The sequence below is a fragment of the Falco rusticolus genome, chromosome 11 (genome assembly GCF_015220075.1).
Source record: "Falco rusticolus isolate bFalRus1 chromosome 11, bFalRus1.pri, whole genome shotgun sequence".
Taxonomy (NCBI): Eukaryota; Metazoa; Chordata; class Aves; order Falconiformes; family Falconidae; genus Falco; species Falco rusticolus.
The window spans coordinates 30,840,982-30,863,580 of NC_051197.1; the positions used below are offsets into that span (position 1 = coordinate 30,840,982).

Genomic DNA, 22,599 nt, shown 5'->3' on the forward strand with positions numbered 1-22,599 from the left:
AGGCGGTTGCCAGAGGAGCACACGCGCCGACTTGTACAAAACCAGCCGCTGTGGTCCCTCGCCGCCAACATCGCCGGGGAAGGGACCCCTGCTTGCTGGGGAACAAGGCGCTCCCGACTTACTTGCCCTGTCCAAGACCTTTACTATGCTAATACATATGTTCAATCACAAGGGAAAGCGCTGCTTTAAGTGATAGGAAGAGATTTTTCTTTTTCAGGATGCGCCTGCACTGCGTAGATCCACGTTTTCTACCTTATCCTATCAGATACTTCTTACTAATTAGAAAATGACACAGCTTTGTGAGGTTTCCTCTTGATAGAAGGCAGCAGTTCTAGGAAATAAAAAAATACACACACACACATATATGTATATATATGCCCCCCCCCATTTTAAGCAAGTAGCTGACAGGAAAACTTTATTCATTTATTATTAATGTATCAGCCTTACCTACAGAACCACCTTCTTGCTAGAGGAGGAATTGAGGATGTCATGCGTTTCCCCCAAGGTTGCCTCAGCTGGGAAGCTACAGTCTGGCTGTAGTTGTGGTTGTAGCTTGGTTTACATTTTCCTGGTAGAAACTGGCTTAAGGGCAGGCAACAAATGAATTTCAGGAGGGAATCGGAAGATACCGAGGTTTTAGTTTTACTGCTATGGGTTTATGTTGGAATGGTATCGGACTAAAATAAAAGCGTGATATCTTCAAAATCAGTTATTTGAGACCCACAGTTATGCTGTGGGTTGACTTTTGTGGGAGGTGGCTTTATTGGTGGGTTTGGTTTTGGTTTTTTTCACCATCTGTGATCTCAGTTTTAGAGCCTGGAAGTGGTTCGATTTGCATCCTCTTCAGAGGAGGTGTCTGCCACTTGGAAACATTTCAGAATTATGAGTTTCATCGAGTTTTTCCTTTGGCATTTTTAAATGCCTTACAATATTTCTAGGTCTGGGGTATAGATGTTCCCTCCAAAAGGGCAGAAACACGGCTGGAAAAAGCACAGAGAGCCTTTGAGACGTCGGAGGTAGCAGACTGCCTTTTACCGCTTGGAGAGGCTGTTGGGAAGCCAGGCTAGGAGGAGAAAACGCCTTTTAAGTTCTGCTGCACAGCAGACTTTCCCTGCCTGGCTTGTGGAAAGCTTTTCCTAAAATATGGTTTAATTCCAGTTAAGTCATTAATTTGATGTGGATGTTGTCTCTGGGCTAAGGTTCTTGATGGTGGACTTGGGTGATAAAGGGATGACCTGGGGATGCCACACACAAAATTGCAGAAGAGGTAAAGGCTGCTGTAAAATAAAATCTGTATTTTATTCCAGCTTTCTTCTGCATTCCACATTGGTTTGCCCTCTGTCAGTATTTAATTTTCTTCTTAAATTACTGATTTGATTAATTTGCTTTGTTTTCCACTCCTGACTCTGTGCCAACTTCCATGTACTTTCCTGTGTTGGTACTCTTTCCTGATCCTGGCCATTGTGCTGTTCTCATTCAGATTACTTTTAAAGATTGGCTTCCTGACATCAAGAATGCTTCGTCAATTTTTGACGTTTCTGTACATTTTTGGTGTTCAGTTGTACTCTGTACTGTGCATCACAACATAATTGTGGTAGCGGTGTGTCTCAGAGAATGAAAAATGCGTTTGCTACCTGCCATAAAAAAGAGCAGGTCGAAGAAGGGGGTGTTTGTAGAGGGATGGTATGAGTTACCGCTGCCTCGCCAGTCCTCCTGTAGGTTGCCGATATTATTAAAGACAATTTAAACAGCTGCAACCTGTGGCAAGGTTCCGATTCCGTCTGTCGTGGCTGGTATTGCTGCAGAGCCGGAACGGCCTCACGATGGCAATGTTGCACGCCAGGGTTGCATCCCATGTTAGGCCTGTGGATCGAGGCAATGGCTTGAGCGCTGTTTCAGTGTTTTAAAAGGATGCCACCAGAGTCCCTGCCACCAGAGACATTTAAAATTTTCCATCTCCCTCTAAAACTTGCCTTTTTGTTTGTTCGGTTGCGTGGTGGCTTGGCCTGATCAAAATCCAGCAAATATTCAGCCTTCCTAGTTGATAGTGTCACATCCTTACAGGACAGGAGCCTGACCCCAAACTACCCAGTTTGATGGATTAATGGGAACCGCGTTCCCACGAGCCAAGTGCATTTCTACATGCGCAGTACCAGCCTTTGGCTCCTTTTCCAGCGCTGTGACAAGGGCTGCTTGCTCTGCTGTCCCACCAGCCTGAATCCTCTGCCAGCTCTGACAAGCAGAGAGGGCCAGGGAGCAGAATCCCAATGCATCTGTGAATATAGATGGCAGAGGCTTCTCATTGCTCATGTACATCACATTTTGGGGGTGCAAAGACAAAGGCTGTTTACAAAAAGTGCAAGCTAAGAAAAATGGAAGAAAGCTGACCACTCATCATGTTCTCAAAATGGACCCATTTCTGGTTTATGAGGAAGCAGAAAGTTGTTTTTTCTTCCTTTTTAGCATGATATTTTCTAAAGTAGAAAAAATTGTGCAAATGTGTTACACAAGATCTCTTTAAACTGATGGATATATGCACGTATGTACGGATGTGTGTGTATACATGCACGTGGATTAAGCAGCTAATAGAAGCACTTATCATTCAGCTCTTTCACAGGAAAAAATTCCATTCCCACACACAATTTTATTTAGTAATACTGACCAGCTCGGTAGTATTTGTCATCTTCGAAGTAGTTTATAAATCTGAGCAAGTGGTTAAAAGATAGACTGGTCTAAATGGCTCTCTTCTTGGTATTTCTGCTGCTTAGTGTCACTTAGGTCCCATGCAGGGGAAAGTGTTCAAGGGGCTTCTGACTTTCAGGGTGCCTAATTTGTCACAGTCATCCTGGTGCGTCTGCAGAGTTGGCAAATGCTGCAGGCTTCAGCTGAAGTTAATAGTTTATATAGGTTGGCAATTGGGAATTCAGACAGTTTCAGGCTGGGAAATAAAAGATGAAGGTACTCCAAATGACTTTTCCCTTTTGGTAATTTTCATCTTGATTTCAGTGTTTGCAATCCTGACTGTGAAGGAGGAAGAATTTTACCTGATGAGTGTTGGTTTTGTAGTTCATTATGAGACGGCTCTCCTAATGCTTGTTTCCAGTACCTGCTGTTGGCACTAACCACTTGCAAAGCGCTTTGAGATCTCCAAGATACATGGTGGGCTGCGGTGTTGTGTGTAGCTCATTTGGTTTCATTCTCTTTATCCTTCAAATGCAACACACCAAAAGTCAATGCCCTGGTATAAAAGCAAGATACCCAAACTGTTCCTTTGCTTTTTCTGGTTGTCACATGCTTTTGAGCCGAAAGCTTGCCCACATATTCTCTAACAGTAATCTTTTCAACACACAGCCCTCTGTGAGCTCACAGGCTGTTTCACATCCTCTAAAGAAATGCTTCATTTTAATATGCTGTATGAGATCTTTTAACACTCAAAGTCATTAGGAAAAATATCATCTTCATCTATCAATTTAATTGCATGAAGACATCGTTCTGAGACAGAAGATCATGCCTAATGGATACGGTTAGGACCACAAAATGTGTGTTAACAGATCTGTGTCCCCCCAGTTATATTTAAAATTATAACTCCTCCTGTCTCTCCCAAATATTTAGAGGGGACAGGGATATAATGATAACTTTAAGAAAATGTTTCACTTATTACTAAAATGCAGCCATCTCTGGGGCAGAGGGCAGTAGCTGTTTAATAGTGCTCCACAACAAGGTATAAATGTTCACAGGAGGAACTGGAGAGGAATGCTTTATCCAGTTAAAACCGCAGGGGAAACTGATGTGGTCAGTACATAATTACTCACATTGGAAGTTAGCCAGGATACAAGCCATATGTTCTGCTCCTAGGGAAAAAAAGCGTAGTGATCAGGGTTGTGAATTTCTTTTTATCCAAATATTAGCTGAAACCTGGTGTCTCTTTAGGCTAAAAATCACGCAGAAATCCTGATTCATCCCAACGTGGCCAGTTTGGACGTGATACTGACATTTACTGGTATGAACTTGGGATACTGTAATTTATGGAGATGTCCTTTGGAAGCAAAGTTGCATGCATTGATTAGACAAAAGCTGTTTTTTCTGAGGCGTGATTATATGGAACTGTGATGATTTTTTTTTGTTCCCTGAACTAAAACATGCTCTACTTCCACAGTCTAGTACAAGTCTAGTTCTGTTTATGTGAGGGCATCTGGTGCTTCCCCCCAAAGTGCTGCGCTCAGTACAAGAATGGTTCCTTTTTTTGCTGCTGAAATATGAGTGTTGAAATTTTGTTACATTTCTTAGTACAGCTTCGTTCAAAATAATCTCTGTTGGAAAGCATTTTACACATGACTTCATTCAGTAAGAAGTTGATCTGAGTTCAAAGTACGGCAGAGTCACATGGTCCTTTAAACAGCCACAGACTTGACGTTCTTGTGCAGTCCTAAGATTTTAAAAATAAGAAGTAAAGGAAGAAGCAGAATGCTATCCCCAGCTGCTAATAAACACATCCACACGGGCAATTTAAACCCGAGCTGTTGTGGCATAACTTGAATCCATGCTCAACAGTCTCAAGTTCATTTAACACGTGGGTTTGCAATACCTAGTACTGCAGGAACGCTGTCTTGCAGGTGCAGAGCAGAGCCCTGGTATTTTGCATTCTGCCACCGGGCCGTAAAGATTAGAGAGGATTTAGGTCCCAAGTTTGGAATATTTCCTGCTCGAGCTTGTGCGAAAGTCAGACCTTCACAAAACTGTTCCACCAGACTTTCCTCACCCATTGTGTCCAGCCTCAAAATGCTTTAAATTATCACCTCGCTTCCAGAGATTTTTCCAGGGCTCCACCACTTTGTTGTTTATTTCCCTTTCACTATCTTTACATCTAAAATAAGTATTTTTCCCCTTGTCTGCCTATTCAGAGTAGAATTTTAAAAAACAGAGTTTGGCTACTTCTGAAATCTTCCCATCCACTGATAAATTTACGATGCCCCTGATAACGAACAGTGTCATGAGCAGCAGCTTGCCTTCCACTGCTGTTAATTGGCATGTAGATCAGCTAATGGTGATCCTGGAAATTAAATCCTCGCCGGGCACGCAGTACATTCTGCTATACCCTGTCTGTAGGCTCAGAGGATTTGATGTGACACCATGCTTGATGGGCAGTGGACCTCCTAAAGCCCATAAGGAACTACAGGGGCTTGGGTCTTACTTACCCCTATATATGACCTCTGTTCATTTCTCATCTGGGTTTGACAGGTTCAAATCACACAGGATGGAGCACGAAGGACGCAGAAAGGCAGCAGGATTGCATACACTTGTTTCTCTAGGATTTTAGGCTAATAGCCCTACAGAAGCAGCCAAAAAGAGGGGAGAGAGGCCTATTTTCTATCAGCTGAGTGAGAAGGTGTCCTGGTTTCAGCTGGGGTAGAGTTAACTTTCCTCTTAGCAGAAGAATGAATTGCCTGAAATGCTTAAGAAAGCTAAAAATATACAAATAATGGGAAACTTACTGATTCTTGTTGAAGGCAGTGTTGGTCTGTTGGGTACTATAGCACTGCACAGATGAACCCACTACAGAATTATTCTTTAAACCAGAAATTGACCTGCTATGTGTGTGAACTTGAGATGGGGTAAACTTTATGCTGTGGGTGTAAATTGAATATGTTTGAAAACGTAAGCCAGTGAGAGCCGAATGGCACGTCCACAGAGGTGTAATGGCCTAGGACTGTAACATCCAGAGGGCCACTAAGCAATACTGGGTGCTTATTCACTTCAGCTGTGTCATTTCTATTTTTGCTCTATTAAAGGAGTTGAGAATTAGACCCCCTCCCCTTGGCATGAAGTAGAGGAAAATCTTTTGCATGTTGTGGATAACTGCTGGAGACTGCAGCAAAGAGTGAGTGATCTTGTAGCTCAGATGCTATTAGTTGTAGCAGCTACAACGGGCAGTAGAATAAATGGCCAAGGGCAAGAGCTGTAACAAGAAACTGCATGATCTTGAATCAGGAAGACCAAACAGTCTTAACTGACATCTCTAGCACTCCTTGTACTTTGGTGTGTGCTCTCTGCAGAATCCGTTGCACTGATGATGTTGATTAATTACTGGGTTTCATTAGGTAAGTGCTGGTGGCCATTGAATAGAATTTTGCTGTTGAATTAGACCAAGATTAGCAAAAATAAATATGCCATTGCTAGACCGGCCCCTGAGGCACGCACTTACCCTCAGGTTCATTCAGTTTAAATAGTGTATGTAGGTCACTCTTCAGCATGAGGATAAAACTGTTGAGGCAAATGGCCATAACTGGTTTTCAGGTGTTTTCTTGTCAAAGAATCATGCTGTTCCTTTTGATGGGTTTCACTTGTAGACAGGCAGACATCTAAATGAGCCCTTGAAAGATTTTCTGGGCTTGGAGAGACATATTTGAACCTAAGGTCCCTTGAGAAAGCATCATGAAAAATGGGGTCCTGAAAACACAAAGTGAAGAAATTATAATCATACTTATTTCAGACTCAGATTTTATTTGCTTGCGAGAATTCTAGTCAGTGCCCTGATTCTATAAGGTTTAAATGAACAAGTGTGGGGGCTCTTGCTAGTGTCACTGGGACCGTTTACATGGATAAAGTTAAGCAGATGTATAAATCTTTGCAGGGTGTAACAGCTGCCAAAGATGATTTAGTTACTGTATGAGGGAGGGTCCTGGCTGCTGAGAGTGAAGGCTGACATTGTATGAGACTGGTCAAATTGGTACCTGCTGTTCCTGTCACAGGTTGGAATTTGGATCAATATGTGGCTGGGTGAAAAAAATGTAAATCGAGGTTAGAAAAAAGATATGTCACATGGCAGCTACAAATCCTGTATTTCTTTGTGTATACCCCAAATAAATTAGGATCCAGGATTTGCACTGGTATCATTGCCAACCTTGAGCACTTCATGAGGCTGGTGTGAAAGCTAAGCCCCTTTTACTGAGAGAAAGGGCTCATCTGCCCTCCAACACAGAATACTTCCAAACTTTGATAAAGTTTTCCAACTTTGGAAAAGTGAAAAGCACTGAGGTTCTTCAGCAGTGATCTGGTTTTGTTAGCTGGGTTCCCATCTCAAGAGCTAAGTATGAGCATTGCTATCCAGAAGTGAGATCGTCTGTACTTTGGTATGTTGTAAATCTTTCATTCAGGTAGGGCATAGGTTTCTTCCCTTTTGTCTTGGTTTCATCTGCAGCAGTGCAAACGATCTGGTAATCTAAAGCACCAGCATAATTCACTACCTTGGTTTCCTGCTAAAAGAAAATGCAGTTTTGACTGGATTCAGTGGAGGTCTAGCCCATGAAAGGAACTGTTGGTCTAATTTTTCTGTTGGAAAGAGGAAATGGTTTATTTCGTAACAGCAAGGATGCTGAGCCTTCTGCTTGTTTTTGCAGGCATGGGTGAGAGGAAGGATGCTGTCCATATCAGTGAGGTTTGCATGTGGATCTGGAAGGTGTGAATCCACACATCCTGCAGTGTGAAGCTTGGTCTCTTATCATGTGCCACCTGCTGCGCTGGGTTTCCTGGTCATCCCTCTTTTTTATTACTTTGTCTTCCAGGCCAGACAAAGTAATTGTGCTCCTCTCCAAGGCTTTTGGAGTCCTTCAGCTCTCAAAAGAAAGAAGCTGTTTTCTAAGCAATGGTGATCGACAGTATACTGCTGTCATCATCATCATCTTCTGACTTATCTTTTGTTCCTCTTCTTTTCAAGAGATGATTCTTTCAGCTTCTTCCTGGAATCTAGCAGAGTCTAGCAGCAGTTCTCTAAAGTCCTTTTTCCAGATCTGCAGGGTGACCTTTCTTGTCCTGACTTTATCAAGCATTTTTTGCTCATGATTTCTTCTAGCCCACTGGAAGGAAGGGGAAATTAGTATCTGTATTTGCTGTCTGAATTTTACTCTATTGGTTCTATTTGCAGGCAAGTAATAATTGTGGATTTCTTTGGGGTTTGCTCATCTTTTCCTGTGTAAGGTATGGTCTACACACCCTGACACGGGTGAATGATCAGAACCAGACATTCACATGCTCAGGTTTCAGGGAGCCATGTGGGTGCAGTGAATGAGAGAGGTTTGCTTTATTCTCCTGTATAATAATCTCCATAAAGGCGGCTTTGTCTTCAGTTTGTGAAACACAGAACATATAGATCTCTTTCTTCTGTGCTAGAAAAATACTGTCCTCATGTATGCATTCTCCTCAGGAATATAAACTGAAAATGCAGGAATTGAATCTAATATAAGGGTTTTCATGAGTTTGTGCACAGTGCGCTAGCTGGAGACTGCTGAATAATTTGTGCTAGTGGCATTAAAGGCAGAGTGGAAACTTAACGTGTTATCATCAGCACCCTATTTTCTGAAATAGCAGCAAATATTCTGAAAAGAGTATGAATTTCAGTGGACAAAGATTGATAGTGGTGTTGGTTTGTTTGGTTTTGGGGTTTTTTTTGTTTGTTTGTTTTTTTCCCAGCTGTTACCTAAGGATGAATTGCTGAAAGTTTGGATAGCGGTTTGCCAATTTTTGTATATAGTCTGTATGTTACATTAGGTTACTCCCGTGCTTGCATATGGGAAAAATCTGGTCCTGTTTTGATTGTATTCCCAGGCTTAAAAAGTGTAACTAACTAGATCATAAAAATGAAAAAAAAAAAAGTTCATTGTTAACTGATCAAAACCTCCATCTGTCAGATTGTTTCCAATCAATATTGAAAGAAGGCAAGAATATTATTTAAAAAACCAAAAGATTGCAATTGTCTGGATTGGGCAGAGGTAAAACCAGAGAAAATGAAAGACAAATGCTTGTTGGCTTTGGAATACTGTCCATCTTGAATAAAGAAGGAAAGCATTGAGTCAAGAATAAGCTGTAAGTGCCATAAAGCGGGGAAAGCCAGCAGTCTTCCTTTTTACTTCATGGTCTTTGCGTAACCTTGAGATACACACCGTCACATCCATTCGGGTAAATTATTGAATCACATTCCTCCTCCTCCTGACACCTGTCTCTTCACTGCAGTTTTCCTATATTCTTCCTACTCATCTCTTCCTGAAATGTGCGTTCTCTCCTCCTGATGGCTCTTGGATTGAGTATTGCTCCCATTTGACGTTAGAATTGGGCAGTCTCCTCATTAGTCATATTTGAGCTCTGAGAAATACTGCAATCTCTTGTGTTGAAATGCAGATTTGTCCCATAGCAGCAAGCAATCTGTAACGTGAATGACAAATAAGGAATACTTAAATGTCATAGGCAGGGTGACCAGTTTAAATTTTAGGACAGCAAAAAGTATAAGGAAAATTTATAGATTAAGCCACAGGTGGGTTTTTTGGGGGGTTGGTTTTGTTTTGTTTTGTTTTTTGATTATTTTTTTTTTAAATTCCCATTCTGTTGAATGTGGAGACACTACAGATTCTACGTTGAGAAACTCTTCCAATTCTTTTTACTTTAGAAAGTGTTATCGGTGTGCTTTGTTTGTCAAACAATTGGACAGATTTCCTCTTGACCTATGAAAAAGGCAGCAAACTTGCCAAGAGCCTGTGTTTATAGATAGAAAATATAGAAGACTAAACCATAAGTTTAGAGATGGAAAGAGAAGGGACCTTATATATATATATATATATATATATAAAAAGAATGATACTTCTGAGTTTGATTCTATTTAACTGTCAGTTTTTACAAGAGTGAAGAATGAAGCAGGTCTACAAAGCTGGCTGCAATTCACGTAAAACACATGAAGCAAGCAGAAAGAAGAAACTTAACAAAAAAATGATTGAAAACAGCTACTGAATGACTGCTAGTAGTATGCTGTTTCATCTTCTTTCCATTTAAAGTGAAGATGATTCTTGGGACTCAAAGAGCCGTATTTCATTCTTAGGAAGTTTCAGTTCAGAAAATAATTTGAGATTTAGGGTCGAATGATTAATGTGTATAAAGATTTGCTTCAGTGAAGATCAGCAGAGCTGGGACGGTTTCCAGAAGCGCAGGGCCAGAGAAAGTTTTACCAACTACTTGCATAAGTGTCTGGAGACAGGCAGAAAAGTTCATTTTAATTTTTCTATGAATTATGAGCTGTGTACATGTAGAATATTGCACCAATATTCAGTCCAATTCTGATCTCACTTCCACTTGTCTAATTTATGACCCTTCTTTTGAAATAAGTGGAATTAAGTATATATATAAATAATTGGCATAAATCCCATTTGAGTTGTGACTCCACTCTGTTAATGGTATAAACCAGGCAAATCAAAATTAGCTAGTGCAAAAAAGGATGCTCACAGCTGTTAACTCCTCCTTCCAAACTAGCTGCCTGGTGATTCAGATCAGGCGGACCGACAAACGCTGACTGTATGTCAACAAGAAAGTGGAGGCCAGAATTTGCTGCTCTTTGGGAATACCCAGAGGTGCCTGGGCCTGTTTGAACCGTGGGCTCTGGGCTCAGCATCCCAAACAGCCTCTCTGGCCCTTGTGGCTTTTGGGGTTGCTTACAAGAACGGTCATCAGAGAACCAATAAATAGGACTGGGTGGTGCATACTTCCAAACTGTTTGGTGGGGCTCAGCGTGTTGTTTCGGGCCAGTTCCGTCTCTAATCTTGTCATTAAAACAGTAGAAGAGTGGAGGAAGTCACTCATATTTCTTTATTTGGATGACCTATGTTCTTTCACTACGCAGAGATGAGTGTTAGCTAAATAACACAATTTAAGATCTGCTGGTCTCTAATAGAAAAAGAACTATTATAGTGTAGGAAAATCTGCTTTCAATTTATATTGTTAGGCATTATTTTAGTCAATGAAAACAAAGTGTGCTTGGGAAGTTGCCTAGAAGACATGTGATTTCAGGGTATCGCTATTTGCCTTTTTATGGGAAAAGAGCCAGCTTTTTTCTTTCATGTCATGGTTGGATAAAGTGATGTATTCAGTATGGATGATGGGAATTCACTCAAACTCCTTTGATATGTGCAGGGCAGCTCTACGTGCTTGCCGGTTGAATAGGGGAAGCTATTTCTGTGTACAGCACTGAATTCTCTTATTTGATCTGGTTAAAACTCATGTAAACTACCTGAATTCTGTTAGACATCTCAAGGTCCAGTAAAAATTGCAATATGAAATAATATCCTGTTTCTAGATACGTGCATTGTGCAATTTCAACTGGTTCTTATCAGAATCATTTAGGAGAGAACGAGGTGCTTCCTGATACAATTGATGGTGTTAAGACAACGGGAAGCTTGAGTTTTGTGTTATTTCATGCTAGTTGCATTGCTGATAAGCTCATGAGGAGAGGAAAAAGCAGAACAGGAAAGTGGATGAAAACAAACACTTTGCATTTACAGGACAGCGGACTTCCTCCCTCGTCCTTCTCTGCCCCCTTCTCCCTTTTGCCGGTGTTAAACTGCAAGAACTGCATGACCTCATTTTGTTGCCTACGTGATTTCTTGACCAAATCAGTTGAGGTTTCCTGTGTTCTCAGCTTGCTGTCATGTTTGGTGGTGGTGGGTGAACCTCAGCAGGTTCAGATTGCAGATGGAGATCAGACAAGCAGTGAAGTTATCTCTCCAAATTAAACCTCATGGATCTGCAGTCTGGTCCTTCCTGCTTCTGATTGTGTTGAAAATACCTCACAGCCCCTTTTGACATTTCTCTCCAGATATTTCAGACACTCTAGGATGTTTAGTCCTTGCTGTTCTTTTAGATGGATACACTTACGGGCAAGGAATGTCTTGTTATTTTTTTCTTTATTCTGAATGGGACTAAAGATTATTTTCAAAGTATCAATGCCCTGTTCTGCTATATGACCCTTGTTTCAGGTCTTCTAAAACTTGTATAAATGCCAATGAAGTAGAATGTGCATTTCTCTGAGCTAGACAAATCCACAGTCACTGTACCAGTAGTATTTAGTGTAAGAAAATCAGAACCCTTTATGTTCAGTGTCTAGAGCAAGAAACCAAGGTGCAAGTGAGTTACTGACTGAGCCAGGAAAAGAATCCAGATTTTTCCAGCTTTGTGTCAGCAGCAAGACTAACCTTCCCCAGAACAGCAGTTTCTTCCAGTGTCCTGATGGCTTGTGTGTGCCAGCTGTTCCCATTACAAACCAGATGTGCTGTATCATAAGCCAGATGTAAACATTATTGGTAGCTTTCTCACATCTCTCTAGAGCTGGCCCTTATAGAAACAGATCAAAGAACTCTGATGAGATCAGCATCACATCTGCAAAAAAAACCACCCTGGTTTCAGACACTTTGGAGAATCCCAGACTCGCCTGTAACTCCCCGAATTACGCAGCACCATCAGTGGGCAGGTCCTGCCCGGAAGCTGAGGGTCCGGCAGCCCATTCGGTGATGTTCTAACCAGTGTACTGCAGATGTGGTTCTGATCTGTATCAATGTTGAATTTGTGTGTGAAGCTTCCTGGTACTGCTTCTTGCAGCTTTGCCCGTCTATGGAGTCAGAATTTATAGGTGAAAGCAATATACATTTTTTTCATATGTATATATTTTTATGTATACACACACACGCACTTGTTGTGTGTTTGGTTTGCTTTTAACGGACATGGTTCTTTACACAATTTATTGTATTCGGATATTTTGGGTTTTTCATTTTGTGTTGCTGCTTATGTACAAAATAACAGGCTGCTTCTTTCCAGGGTATTGCTCTGCTGACTCCTGCAAGCATGTTTACAGTGCCCTGCAAGATGGTATAGAGGAATCACTCTGTTCTATACAATAGCTGTGTATGTGACTGATTGCTGAATGTGTGGTGAAAAGATGTGAATATGGTGTAAACACATTACCCCTCCCCCAGGGCTAACAGGAGGGCTGGATCTTACCCATATTGGGTGAGCTGGCAGAGGTGGGCTGCTGATTTCCTAGTCCGTTCACTGCAGTCCCAAAGGACATGGTCTTTTGGGAATGTTCCTCAAGGACATGCAATTATTTTCTGGAAAAGCTAGTGAAGTTTTTCCACTTCAAAGATGGGGGGTGGGGGGTGGGGAGGGGAAGGGGTGCTTTTTCCTTTCTGAGTGGCATTGAGAAAAATGTGCATCTGGTATAGTCATGCCTTTTGCACATTGCTCAGGCTTTTATATCCCAGAGTGGGAGAAAAATCTTACTGTGATATAGGAAATACTTAAAGAACTGCAGTTTTCTTTTTTTCTTAGGTTTTCAAATGCTTTAGTAGGGCTGTGTCTGGATTTCTCATCAGATCTTAAGAATACATTGGATCATTCTTAATAGCACTTGCAAAGACAATGCCGAATGGCTTGTGTGTGTTTGTTGGGTGCTGGTGCTTTGATCCTTGATTTTTATATATTTTTATGTGTGTTTGTATAAATACAGGTTAAGGGTTAAACATTGACAGCTGTGGCTGCTACCTCACTGACCTATCTCCCTCTGTTTTATGTACCAGTGCTTGATAACTGTATTTATAAAATGCCGTCTCTCCATTTTGATAGCAGTCTGGAATGCAACAAATGAAATACTTTGCTGCCTCTGAGCTTCTCAGCCTGCACGCTGTTTTGTATCACTTGCCATCCACAGGACACAGGGAGTTTTTTGCTCTCTGGTACTGTAACTCATCACTTTCCATGACCGTAGTTTCTACTATCGCCCTGAATACAGGTTAGATGCATTAATAAAAAAAGAAAGTTCCATTTGCCTCTTGCATTCTCCAATCCAATTTCTTTGAGAGGGGCATTTTTTTTACCCATATGCTTTGTAACACCCCTGTACAGGCGATAATTTTTTTTCTCTGTTCTATTTTTCTAGGGTGATGGGTTTTTTCCCCTTCTCCCTCTGAATTTAGCAGGAGAAGGGGCACTCCAAATATCTGTATTTTTTTGCCGCTAAGAAATAATACAATTAAAATGATCTTGTTAAACAACGAAAGTAAAAATACACGAGAATAAAACTTGTTGTCAAAATACAAACAGAAAATAAATAGAACTTTGCACAGGAAGAATGTAGCTGGTTTCTGGTTTGGGCCAGGTGTCATACTGAGTCATGGAAAACCTGGATTTCCACCCAACGTATTGCTTGTGTTGTGATAGGAAGGTATAGTTCCTTTACATGGAAGAAAACCTGCTGGTTTAATTTCTTTTAATATTTAAAAAATATTTTAATATCTTTGTAGTACCTTCAGTCTCATGGCTTCAAAGTGCTTTACAGATGTGGAACTAAAATCCTAGGGGCAGGAAGAGTCTTGTATTTGTTGTCTGACATAGGATTAGATCTTAGTTTTGCTGTATGGATTCCACCATAATGTGTGTAAGAAGCAGGTGTAATTTTCTTGGTGACCATGAAATGGGAGCGTGAAATCCCTTGAAGAGATTTCTTCCTTTGCAGGGACATGGGCAGAAGGCTCTTGGGGATGACACGTTTATGTTGTCTGTTTTGGAAGAGGGAAGAGATGGTGGAGGAAGGACCATAATAACTTGCTGTGAATTAACTGAGTTTTCATACTGTCTTGTGTCAGGAAAGGAAGAGGTGTCTGAAAAATCAAAAAGTCTTGGTTTTATTTCAAAGCTTGATTTTGGTTCAGACAAAGTAGTTCTCACATTTCACAAAAATAAGAAGTCTCCTAGATCCTGCAGGTTTTGGTTGGGGTTTTTTTTGTTTGTTTTTAAATCCCGTTCACTTTTATGTTAACTCCATTAACCCATTTATTTCAGCAATTTACACTTTCCAGAGTCGTGAGCACTAGTGAGCCTCTGGCCAGGGACAAAATAATAGGAGTCTAGGGAGAATTCCGCTGGAAACTCTCAGTTTGCGTAAAAGATGTTTCAAACCCCAGGTATTTTTAATGAACCACATTCACTCAATAGATGACCCATTTTCTGATTAAAAAAACTTAACATCTGAAAAATTTCAGAGCAGTTCTATGTGTTACCCATGTCTTAAATATAAGTAAACAGGAAGCTCTTCCTAAAATCATGCAACTTTCCAAAAATTATGTTAGGCAGTGCCAGAGCCCTGCCTCTCGATCCTCATTAATCGACTGTATTACCCTCCTGTTATACTGGTCCCCTTTTGACCCAAGCAGTTTGCCAGCGTTTTGGGTTCTTACAGACTTTTCTCATTAGAAAGAAAACCATTAGAGCCAGACTTTTCTTTTTTTTAAACTCAGTTCTCTTGTTTCTAAAAAATGTATCCAAAGCACCAACTTTGTATAGAAGAGGATTCAAACTGCCAGCAGGTTTTTGTCTTCAGTTTCCAGCTTCTTTCCAGGTAGCACCTTGCCCCTGCTCCTCTCTGTCACTACACAGCTTACAGGGTGTCCATCTGCCACCATCTTTCTTAATAGTATTATTTCTTCGTATATGCCAATCAAGATATATGTAATGCTCTGACTTTAGGCTAAAACGCAAGTTAAAAGTAAAAATTTCCATTTATGACAGCCAGTAAATTTATCTGGGAAGCCAGATGCAACTACTGCCCTTAGCTGTCTTGCATGCTCTTCTGTCGAAACGATTCCCCCTGTAAATAAAAAAGACCAAACAGGGTATGTGTTGACTTTGGAGTTACCAAAACTTTTATAGCTCACTACAGCAGCAGCAATGGAAACCACTAATGGACTGTACATTTGTACAGGGCTGTAAACTGCTGCGAGTCATCTGGTCTGTGAGCCTGCAGCCCTCTGCTCCTGGAGGAGCTTCAATTCCAGTTCCACAAAAGCTTCGTCAAGGTCTTCATTTTGACTTTTGGTTCTTTCCAGAAAATACTACATCTTATATTATCTTCATCTGGTTTAGTCAATATTGTATAAAAACCTCTTCATGCCTCAGATGCTCTTTTTTCCCCCTTTTTTATTGGCTACAGTTGCAGAATCAAACCATCTGTTCTTAAAAGGTTTCCTAATTTTACTTTGCTCTAAAACATCACCTCCTTTTGCAGGGCTGTTTCCAAATTCTCTCTAATCTCAACAAAACGTATTTATTGGCCGAAGCCAGTGAGGTTTATGTAGGCATGCCTGCCTTCTTTCAGCCCGTAACTCAAATGAATCTTGAGGCGCTTTGCGGGTGTCAGGGTGTCACCTTAGCAAAGCAGCAGAGGTTTCCCAAGCAGTGATGCAAGTGCTATAATAGCCAGCACTGGGGGAGCGAAGGGAACTTGTTGTGTGACCCCGCTGGAAGAAAGGCTTCCAGCCGGGGCTGCACACGCTTCCCTCTCTGGGCAGCTGGCACGGCCGTGCCGGTGGGGCAGGCGCTGGCGGTAGGGACCAGCTACCGCAGCAGCTGGTTTTTGCCAGGGCACGGCCGGTGGCTCCGCTCCGTCCAGCCCCGCAGCCCCCACCTCAACCGTCGTCGGGGCCGCCGCTGACAGAACTTTTTTCCTGTCGGGCGGCGGAAGGATATTACCTCCGCGGCCTCCCCCACCGCTGCCGCCCCCCACCGCGGCCGCACCACCCCCGCGCCCTGCGCGCTGAGGCGCTGCCGTTGCCGGGCGGGGCGGCAGCGTAACAAAGGGGTGCTGCGTTGTTGGGGCCCCGGGGTGCTGCGTTGTTGGGGGCGCCGGGGCCGTTGGTCGCGCAGTGCTCTGAGGAGCGGTGGCGGTCATGGGTGCCGGTTGTCTCTCGTGTCCTCCGCGGGGTGCGAGACGGCGCGACACGTGGCGGAAGAGACGGCGTTCTCCCCGTCGCGGGCGGTTCCGAGCAAGGCAGGGCCCCGCCGTCCCTGGCCAGGGCTGAGGGGGCGGGGTGGGCCGGGGCGGCGCTCCCCGGAGCGAGCAGCCCGCGGCGGCGCCTGAGGGGCCGAGCGGCCGCGCCGCCGGGGTTAGAGACCGGCTCGGGCTGGGCGTGTTGTGGGGCCGGGGGTGCCGGCCCCGGTGCCGCTGCCGGCCGGGTGCCCGCCGCTGCCGGGCCAGGCGGGGCCGGCAGCGTCCGAGTGCAAGAAAGCTGCTCGGAAAAGGCCCCCGGGCCTTGGACAGTGAGGGCACCCGATGGATTCCAGCCCGTTTCTGCCCCTCGTGTCTCACGAGAGGCGCAGGCAGGCGCTTGAGTTTCCACGGGGGATGGATCTTCTGCCGGGGGCCGGGGGCCCGCCGGGCAGCGGCTCGGGGTCTGGTTCCCTCGGGCCCCTCGGCTGCGTGCGGTGCCTGCGGCCGCAGAGGCGGTTGCCAGAGGAGCACACGCGCCGACTTGTACAAAACCAGCCGCTGTGGTCCCTCGCCGCCAACATCGCCGGGGAAGGGACCCCTGCTTGCTGGGGAACAAGGCGCTCCCGACTTACTTGCCCTGTCCAAGAGCTTTACTATGCTAATACATATGTTCAATCACAAGGGAAAGCGCTGCTTTAAGTGATAGGAAGAGATTTTTCTTTTTCAGGATGCGCCTGCACTGCGTAGATCCACGTTTTCTACCTTATCCTATTAGATACTTCTTACTAATTAGAAAATGACACAGCTTCGTGAGGTTTCCTCTTGATAGAAGGCAGCAGTTCTAGGAAATAAAAAAATACACACACACATATATGTATATATATGCCCCCCCCCCCTCCCCCCCCCCCATTTTAAGCAAGTAGCTGACAGGAAAACTTTATTCATTTATTATTAATGTATCAGCCTTACCTACAGAACCACCTTCTTGCTAGAGGAGGAATTGAGGATGTCATGCGTTTCCCCCAAGGTTGCCTCAGCTGGGAAGCTACAGTCTGGCTGTAGTTGTGGTTGTAGCTTGGTTTACATTTTCCTGGTAGAAACTGGCTTAAGGGCAGGCAACAAATGAATTTCAGGAGGGAATCAGAAGATACCGAGGTTTTAGTTTTACTGCTATGGGTTTATGTTGGAATGGTATCGGACTAAAATAAAAGCGTGATATCTTCAAAATCAGTTATTTGAGACCCACAGTTATGCTGTGGGTTGACTTTTGTGGGAGGTGGCTTTATTGGTGGGTTTGGTTTTGGTTTTTTTCACCATCTGTGATCTCAGTTTTAGAGCCTGAAAGTGGTTCGATTTGCATCCTCTTCAGAGGAGGTATAGGTTTTCACGGTTCCATGCAGTGGTGGGGAAACCCTCACCAGTGTGATAAAGCTGAGAGAAATAGGTGCAGTGTGACTTCTGGATGCTTCAGCAAGAAGTTGTAGATTTTACTTATGCAGCAGTGGTAAGCCTCATTACAAGGAGAGTAGGCTTCATTAATTCTTTTGCTCACAAAATGGATTTGTTTCAGATCGGCATTATGAGGTTTCAAATCAAAGACTCTGAGTTTCTTTGTATCTGCTCCAAAACTCCACATACAAGGTTTTCTGAGGTACATCAAATACACCCTACTATGTGTTTTCAGTCACTCTCAATCATGGAGACCAGAATTAATGAAGCCTGGTTTTCCTCTAGTTTGTGTTTTGTGATTGATTCTGGATTCTAAGAAGATGTGTGCTCAGATTGAAGTATCTCCCAAGATTGGGTCATTTTTTATCAATGAGATGCTAGAAGGGCCTTTCCTCCTTTCCAGATGTAGAAGATCTCCATCAACCATATAGCAGTTTAAATTTCTGTTCAACCTGACTTGAATCCACTGTTGTAAGGGGGAGGGTGGCAGGCAATGTGATTGCCTGGGAAATCAAGCCAAAAGAGTATACTGATCTAATTCCTTTAGTGTTGTTAAAGAGTTAGCCACCTGAGTCCTCAGAGTAAGGATGGTCCTTCCTAGCATCTTGTCAGGTTCTGACTGCTGTGATTAGGAGTTTTATGACTTGCTACTAATTTATAAACCTCTGGCTTTAGAGTTTCTTCTTCCATGCATACATAATGCCTTTCCAGCTTCAGGTCTAATGAAGAATCGGTTTGCAGTTGTCACATCCTCTCAGTTCCTTGTTCAATAAATTTCAGGTATTTGGGTAAGTTATATGTGGCAAACATGCTGACTGCTGCACCTCAGGGAAGGCCCAAACGGGTTAGTAGCTGCTTGTCTTGGGGGCCTTCTTGAGCTACTGTTGCGTAGGTGCTCTGTCAGTCTTAATGGCACCTTTTTTTGCAGTGGTAACATGATAAAGTGGAAAAATTCCTCTGATCTTTGCTAAATGTTGTTTAAAATATCATTTACCTGACTCTGCACTGTATTGTTGCTGGCCTGAATACCTAGATCAAAGGAGGTTGTAAAACAATTCCTCAAATAATTGAGCAGGAAAAGGTAAAACAGTGACCTAGATAAGAAACATTTTCAGAAGCACAGTAAGAAAGTCCTGAAGAGGGACTCCGAAGTCCCCCCATTGCCAGTGTCCCATGGAGACTAATTAAGTTTTGCTGTGGATTCTCTTTTTTAGCATACCTGTTTAATACCTGCATTTGATCTGGGTGTTGTATTCCATGCTTGTATAAGCATAGGAGACCAACAAAGATTATGGATGACAGGTTAGCACAGGTAAAAGATTTGTTGCCATAATACTGTTACGGCAGATGGCTAGCACTGTATTCTGATCCTGAAACTAGTCATAACCTGAGTGTGATACATGTCATGACTTTTTTTCTTAAGTCTTTTGATTAAACATGTAGGAACAGGCAAGTCATATGCCCTGTATGTAACATGCAGGGCACTTTGTTTTGATGTAGTTTTATGTTAATCAACATTTGTATAATCGGCTGAATATTACTTTGGAATATTTGTTTCCATTCTTCTCTTCTAAATAACGTTGGAGGAACTGCTTTCCTCATCCCTCAACTGTAGACTGAACCAGAGGAATTTGTTGTTTGTCCATGGAGTACGCTCAGAGCTGGCAACCAAGTTACAGTGAAGGAAATCCATGGTAATTTGAGAAAAGGAGGTGAGGAGAGAAAGAAGGAGACCTATCCTGTCATTCAGACACAAGCAGTGTGAGCGTTGTGATGACACAGCCTCTCGAAAAGGACAGACCTTCAAATTGTAAAGCCTTGTGCCTTAGAGGTGCAACACTGCGCTCTCTTCCTTCCCCCCTCACTAAACCATTAGTAGGCCAGACTATTGTAAAGGGTTAGCTAGTTAGCATTATCTAGATGTGATTAGTGATGAGAGGCAATTAAAAAGGTTACCTTTCCTTAAAAGGAAGAAAAGAGCAAAACTGAAAAAAAAGGGAAACATGCAAGGCTGGAGTGTTATCCAGTATCAGTGTAGTAAAAACCAAATAGATATCCTTGTCTGAACCCAATTATCAGCCTTGCCTGACTTCTCCAGAGATTTAACTGTTGGGTCTCTTCCAGAGCCCAGCTATGATCTCAGATGCTTTGCATTTTGAAATTTAAATGTCAGGAAGTTAGCAAGTAATATATGGATTTTCAAATTAAAGCCCAAGGAGCAGTCTCATTTAGAATAGCAGGACTTCATGGTCGTAATCCTTGGATTAAATGTTGGCTTTCCCTACACGTGTGAATATACATTGTGTTTCTCAGGAAAGAAATAATGTCCATCAAAATAATCTTGAAGCCTGGGGAGACGTGGTGATAGCCCCATAGTTAGTATTGCATTTCCACAGAGTGGAAAGGGATTTAAATTAAATCTCTTGGTGTTCAGATTAAACTGGATGATATCCTTATGTGTCTGAATGACAGCTGTTAAGGTTACAGCCACATAATTATCAATCCCATCTGGCAAGCTCTTCCCTCCCCAATAGGAGGATGACATAACTACAAGACTTAAAAAGTAATCATGTTTGCATTATTTTAATTTTTTAGGTATTAAAGGAGTTATTGGAGGAGCCATATTGAGGTATTGGAATATAGGAAATTATTTGCATGTAAGTGATGGGTTCTTCAAGGAAAATGCTAAATGAGATAAAATCATGATGTATGGCAAGATTGCTGCCTGGATCACTTGTATTAGGACGTGCCTGGCCTAGAAAATGTATACTTTAGACTCAGCACGTTCACTGGGTGATGATATAGAACATGTATCTGTTGCTTTGCATTACTGTTGTTATTTGCTAGTGCTGGAGGCTGTGTGTGTGTTCAGGCTGTTGTTGCAAGTGCTGCTCAAGCCCATGGCCCAGGTGGTGGCTGCACAGTCTTTACAACAGGTCAGCTTTCTTTGTTAAATTGTTCTGGTTGCCACTTGATAGGAAGCTTTTCAACAGTTTTGGTGGTAGTTGGATCAGGTTGTTAATGAGTTCTGTGTTATTGTGAGAGACTGAATGTATTCCTTTTAAAAAATGAGCCGAAAATAAAATCTTTCAGAAGTCATTGTGCATTTCTTTGTGGGTTTCAGCCTCTGATTCTTTTTGTAAGGATTTGTTCCTAGGCCACCAGGCCTGAATGGAGAATAGGAAGTTGCTCCAGCTGTTTTCCTTGTGTTGGCACTGTGCTGAACAGGAATTGCTGAGCAAAGAACATAATTTCCCCAGAGGTTTGCTGGGGTAGCACAAAGGCAGTCTGGATTTTTTTTTAATTAAAAGGTCCTGCCAAATACTATCATCAAGGGCTGGGACAGGGAGGGAGGGAACAGAATACATGAAGTCTGGCGGTCCACTTGGAAGAGCAAGAAACCTGCCTGGAAAGCAAAAGAGCAATGTGTTTCTCTGCTGAACTCTTTTGCTTTTTTAACCACTTATCCAGAAAAGTGGATTGAGATTTTTTTTTTCCCTTCCCTCTTCTGTAAATCTTGGTTCTGACTATTGCTTCTCCAACGAAGTTGGAGGGATTGTGCAACTTTGCACTTGGTTTTGGACTAGCTAGTGGAACAAAAAATAAGCAGAATTCTTTCTCTTAAGTGGGTGCCAAATTATCAACTGACATATCATGCCACGTTATAGTGATAAATGCATGTCTGGTCATGGTTTGCAGTAAGTTTAAATCTCTGTTTTTTCTCTTTTTTTTTTTTTTTTTAATATAATAAGGCTATGGCTTTGGTTTCATTTTGCTTTGCAAATCAAAGGTTAAAAAAACAAGCCATAAAGAATAATAGACACATATTTGGGCGAAGAGGAAAATACAGAGTCATTTCACTTCTTGCTTGCAGGTTTAATCCAGGACAGCCACCTGATGCTGTCTGGTGCTGGATGGGAAATGCATCAGGTGGTTTATTCCAGTCCTCAGTGCACTGATGACCACTTTATAAACTCCTTTATTGTATTTGATGCTTTCTGGTATTCTTGCTGGCAGTATTACTAAAGAATTGCCTTGCAGTTTGAATAGTCCTCTCTAGCAAGACAGTTTCAGGTAGGAAATGATTTGTGGATGAAAGGCTGTGTGTTTTAGCTTATTCTTTGAGGATGCTGCAAACCCCCTACAATGTGGAAAGCAGCTGTGGCTATACCAAGATTGACAAATTGCCTATGTAGTGCATATGTAGCTCCTGACAGTTCAGTTGTGGACAAGTATGGAGTAACTTCTTACAGGAGGAACTCCTCCATGGAGCCTATCAGTCTTCAGCTCACAGCCCAAAGTGAAAGAATGTAATATTCCCTTGATTTTTTTTGGTGTGTTTTAGTTATTTTTCATATAATTGCATAATTACTAATTATCTACTCTAGGTTTTTATTTCCAATCCAGTTCATCTTCCTGATCACAGTAACATATTGCACAATTAATTTGTTGTTTATAATATTCCCTTGAAAAGAGTATCTTCCATCCTGTTTATTGGTGTGTTTCCAGCCGATCTCTGGATAACAAAACAGTTGGCTTCTGCTCAGTGTTCAACCTTGGCCAGTTTTGAAGTTCTTTCT

The 22,599-nt window shown here is 42.4% G+C and overlaps 1 protein-coding gene across 1 annotated transcript; it reads right to left on the reverse strand.

Moving 5' to 3' along the window:
- Positions 1-635: 635 nt before the first annotated feature.
- APOBEC4 (apolipoprotein B mRNA editing enzyme catalytic polypeptide like 4) lies at positions 636-21,793 on the reverse strand. The gene is given in 5 exon segments (XM_037404435.1): positions 636-1,083; positions 1,085-1,314; positions 16,333-17,068; positions 17,948-18,020; positions 18,022-21,793. Coding segments are annotated over 5 exon segments (1,485 nt in total). The 5' UTR covers positions 18,228-21,793; the 3' UTR covers positions 636-843.
- Between the last annotated feature and the right edge of the window lie 806 nt (positions 21,794-22,599).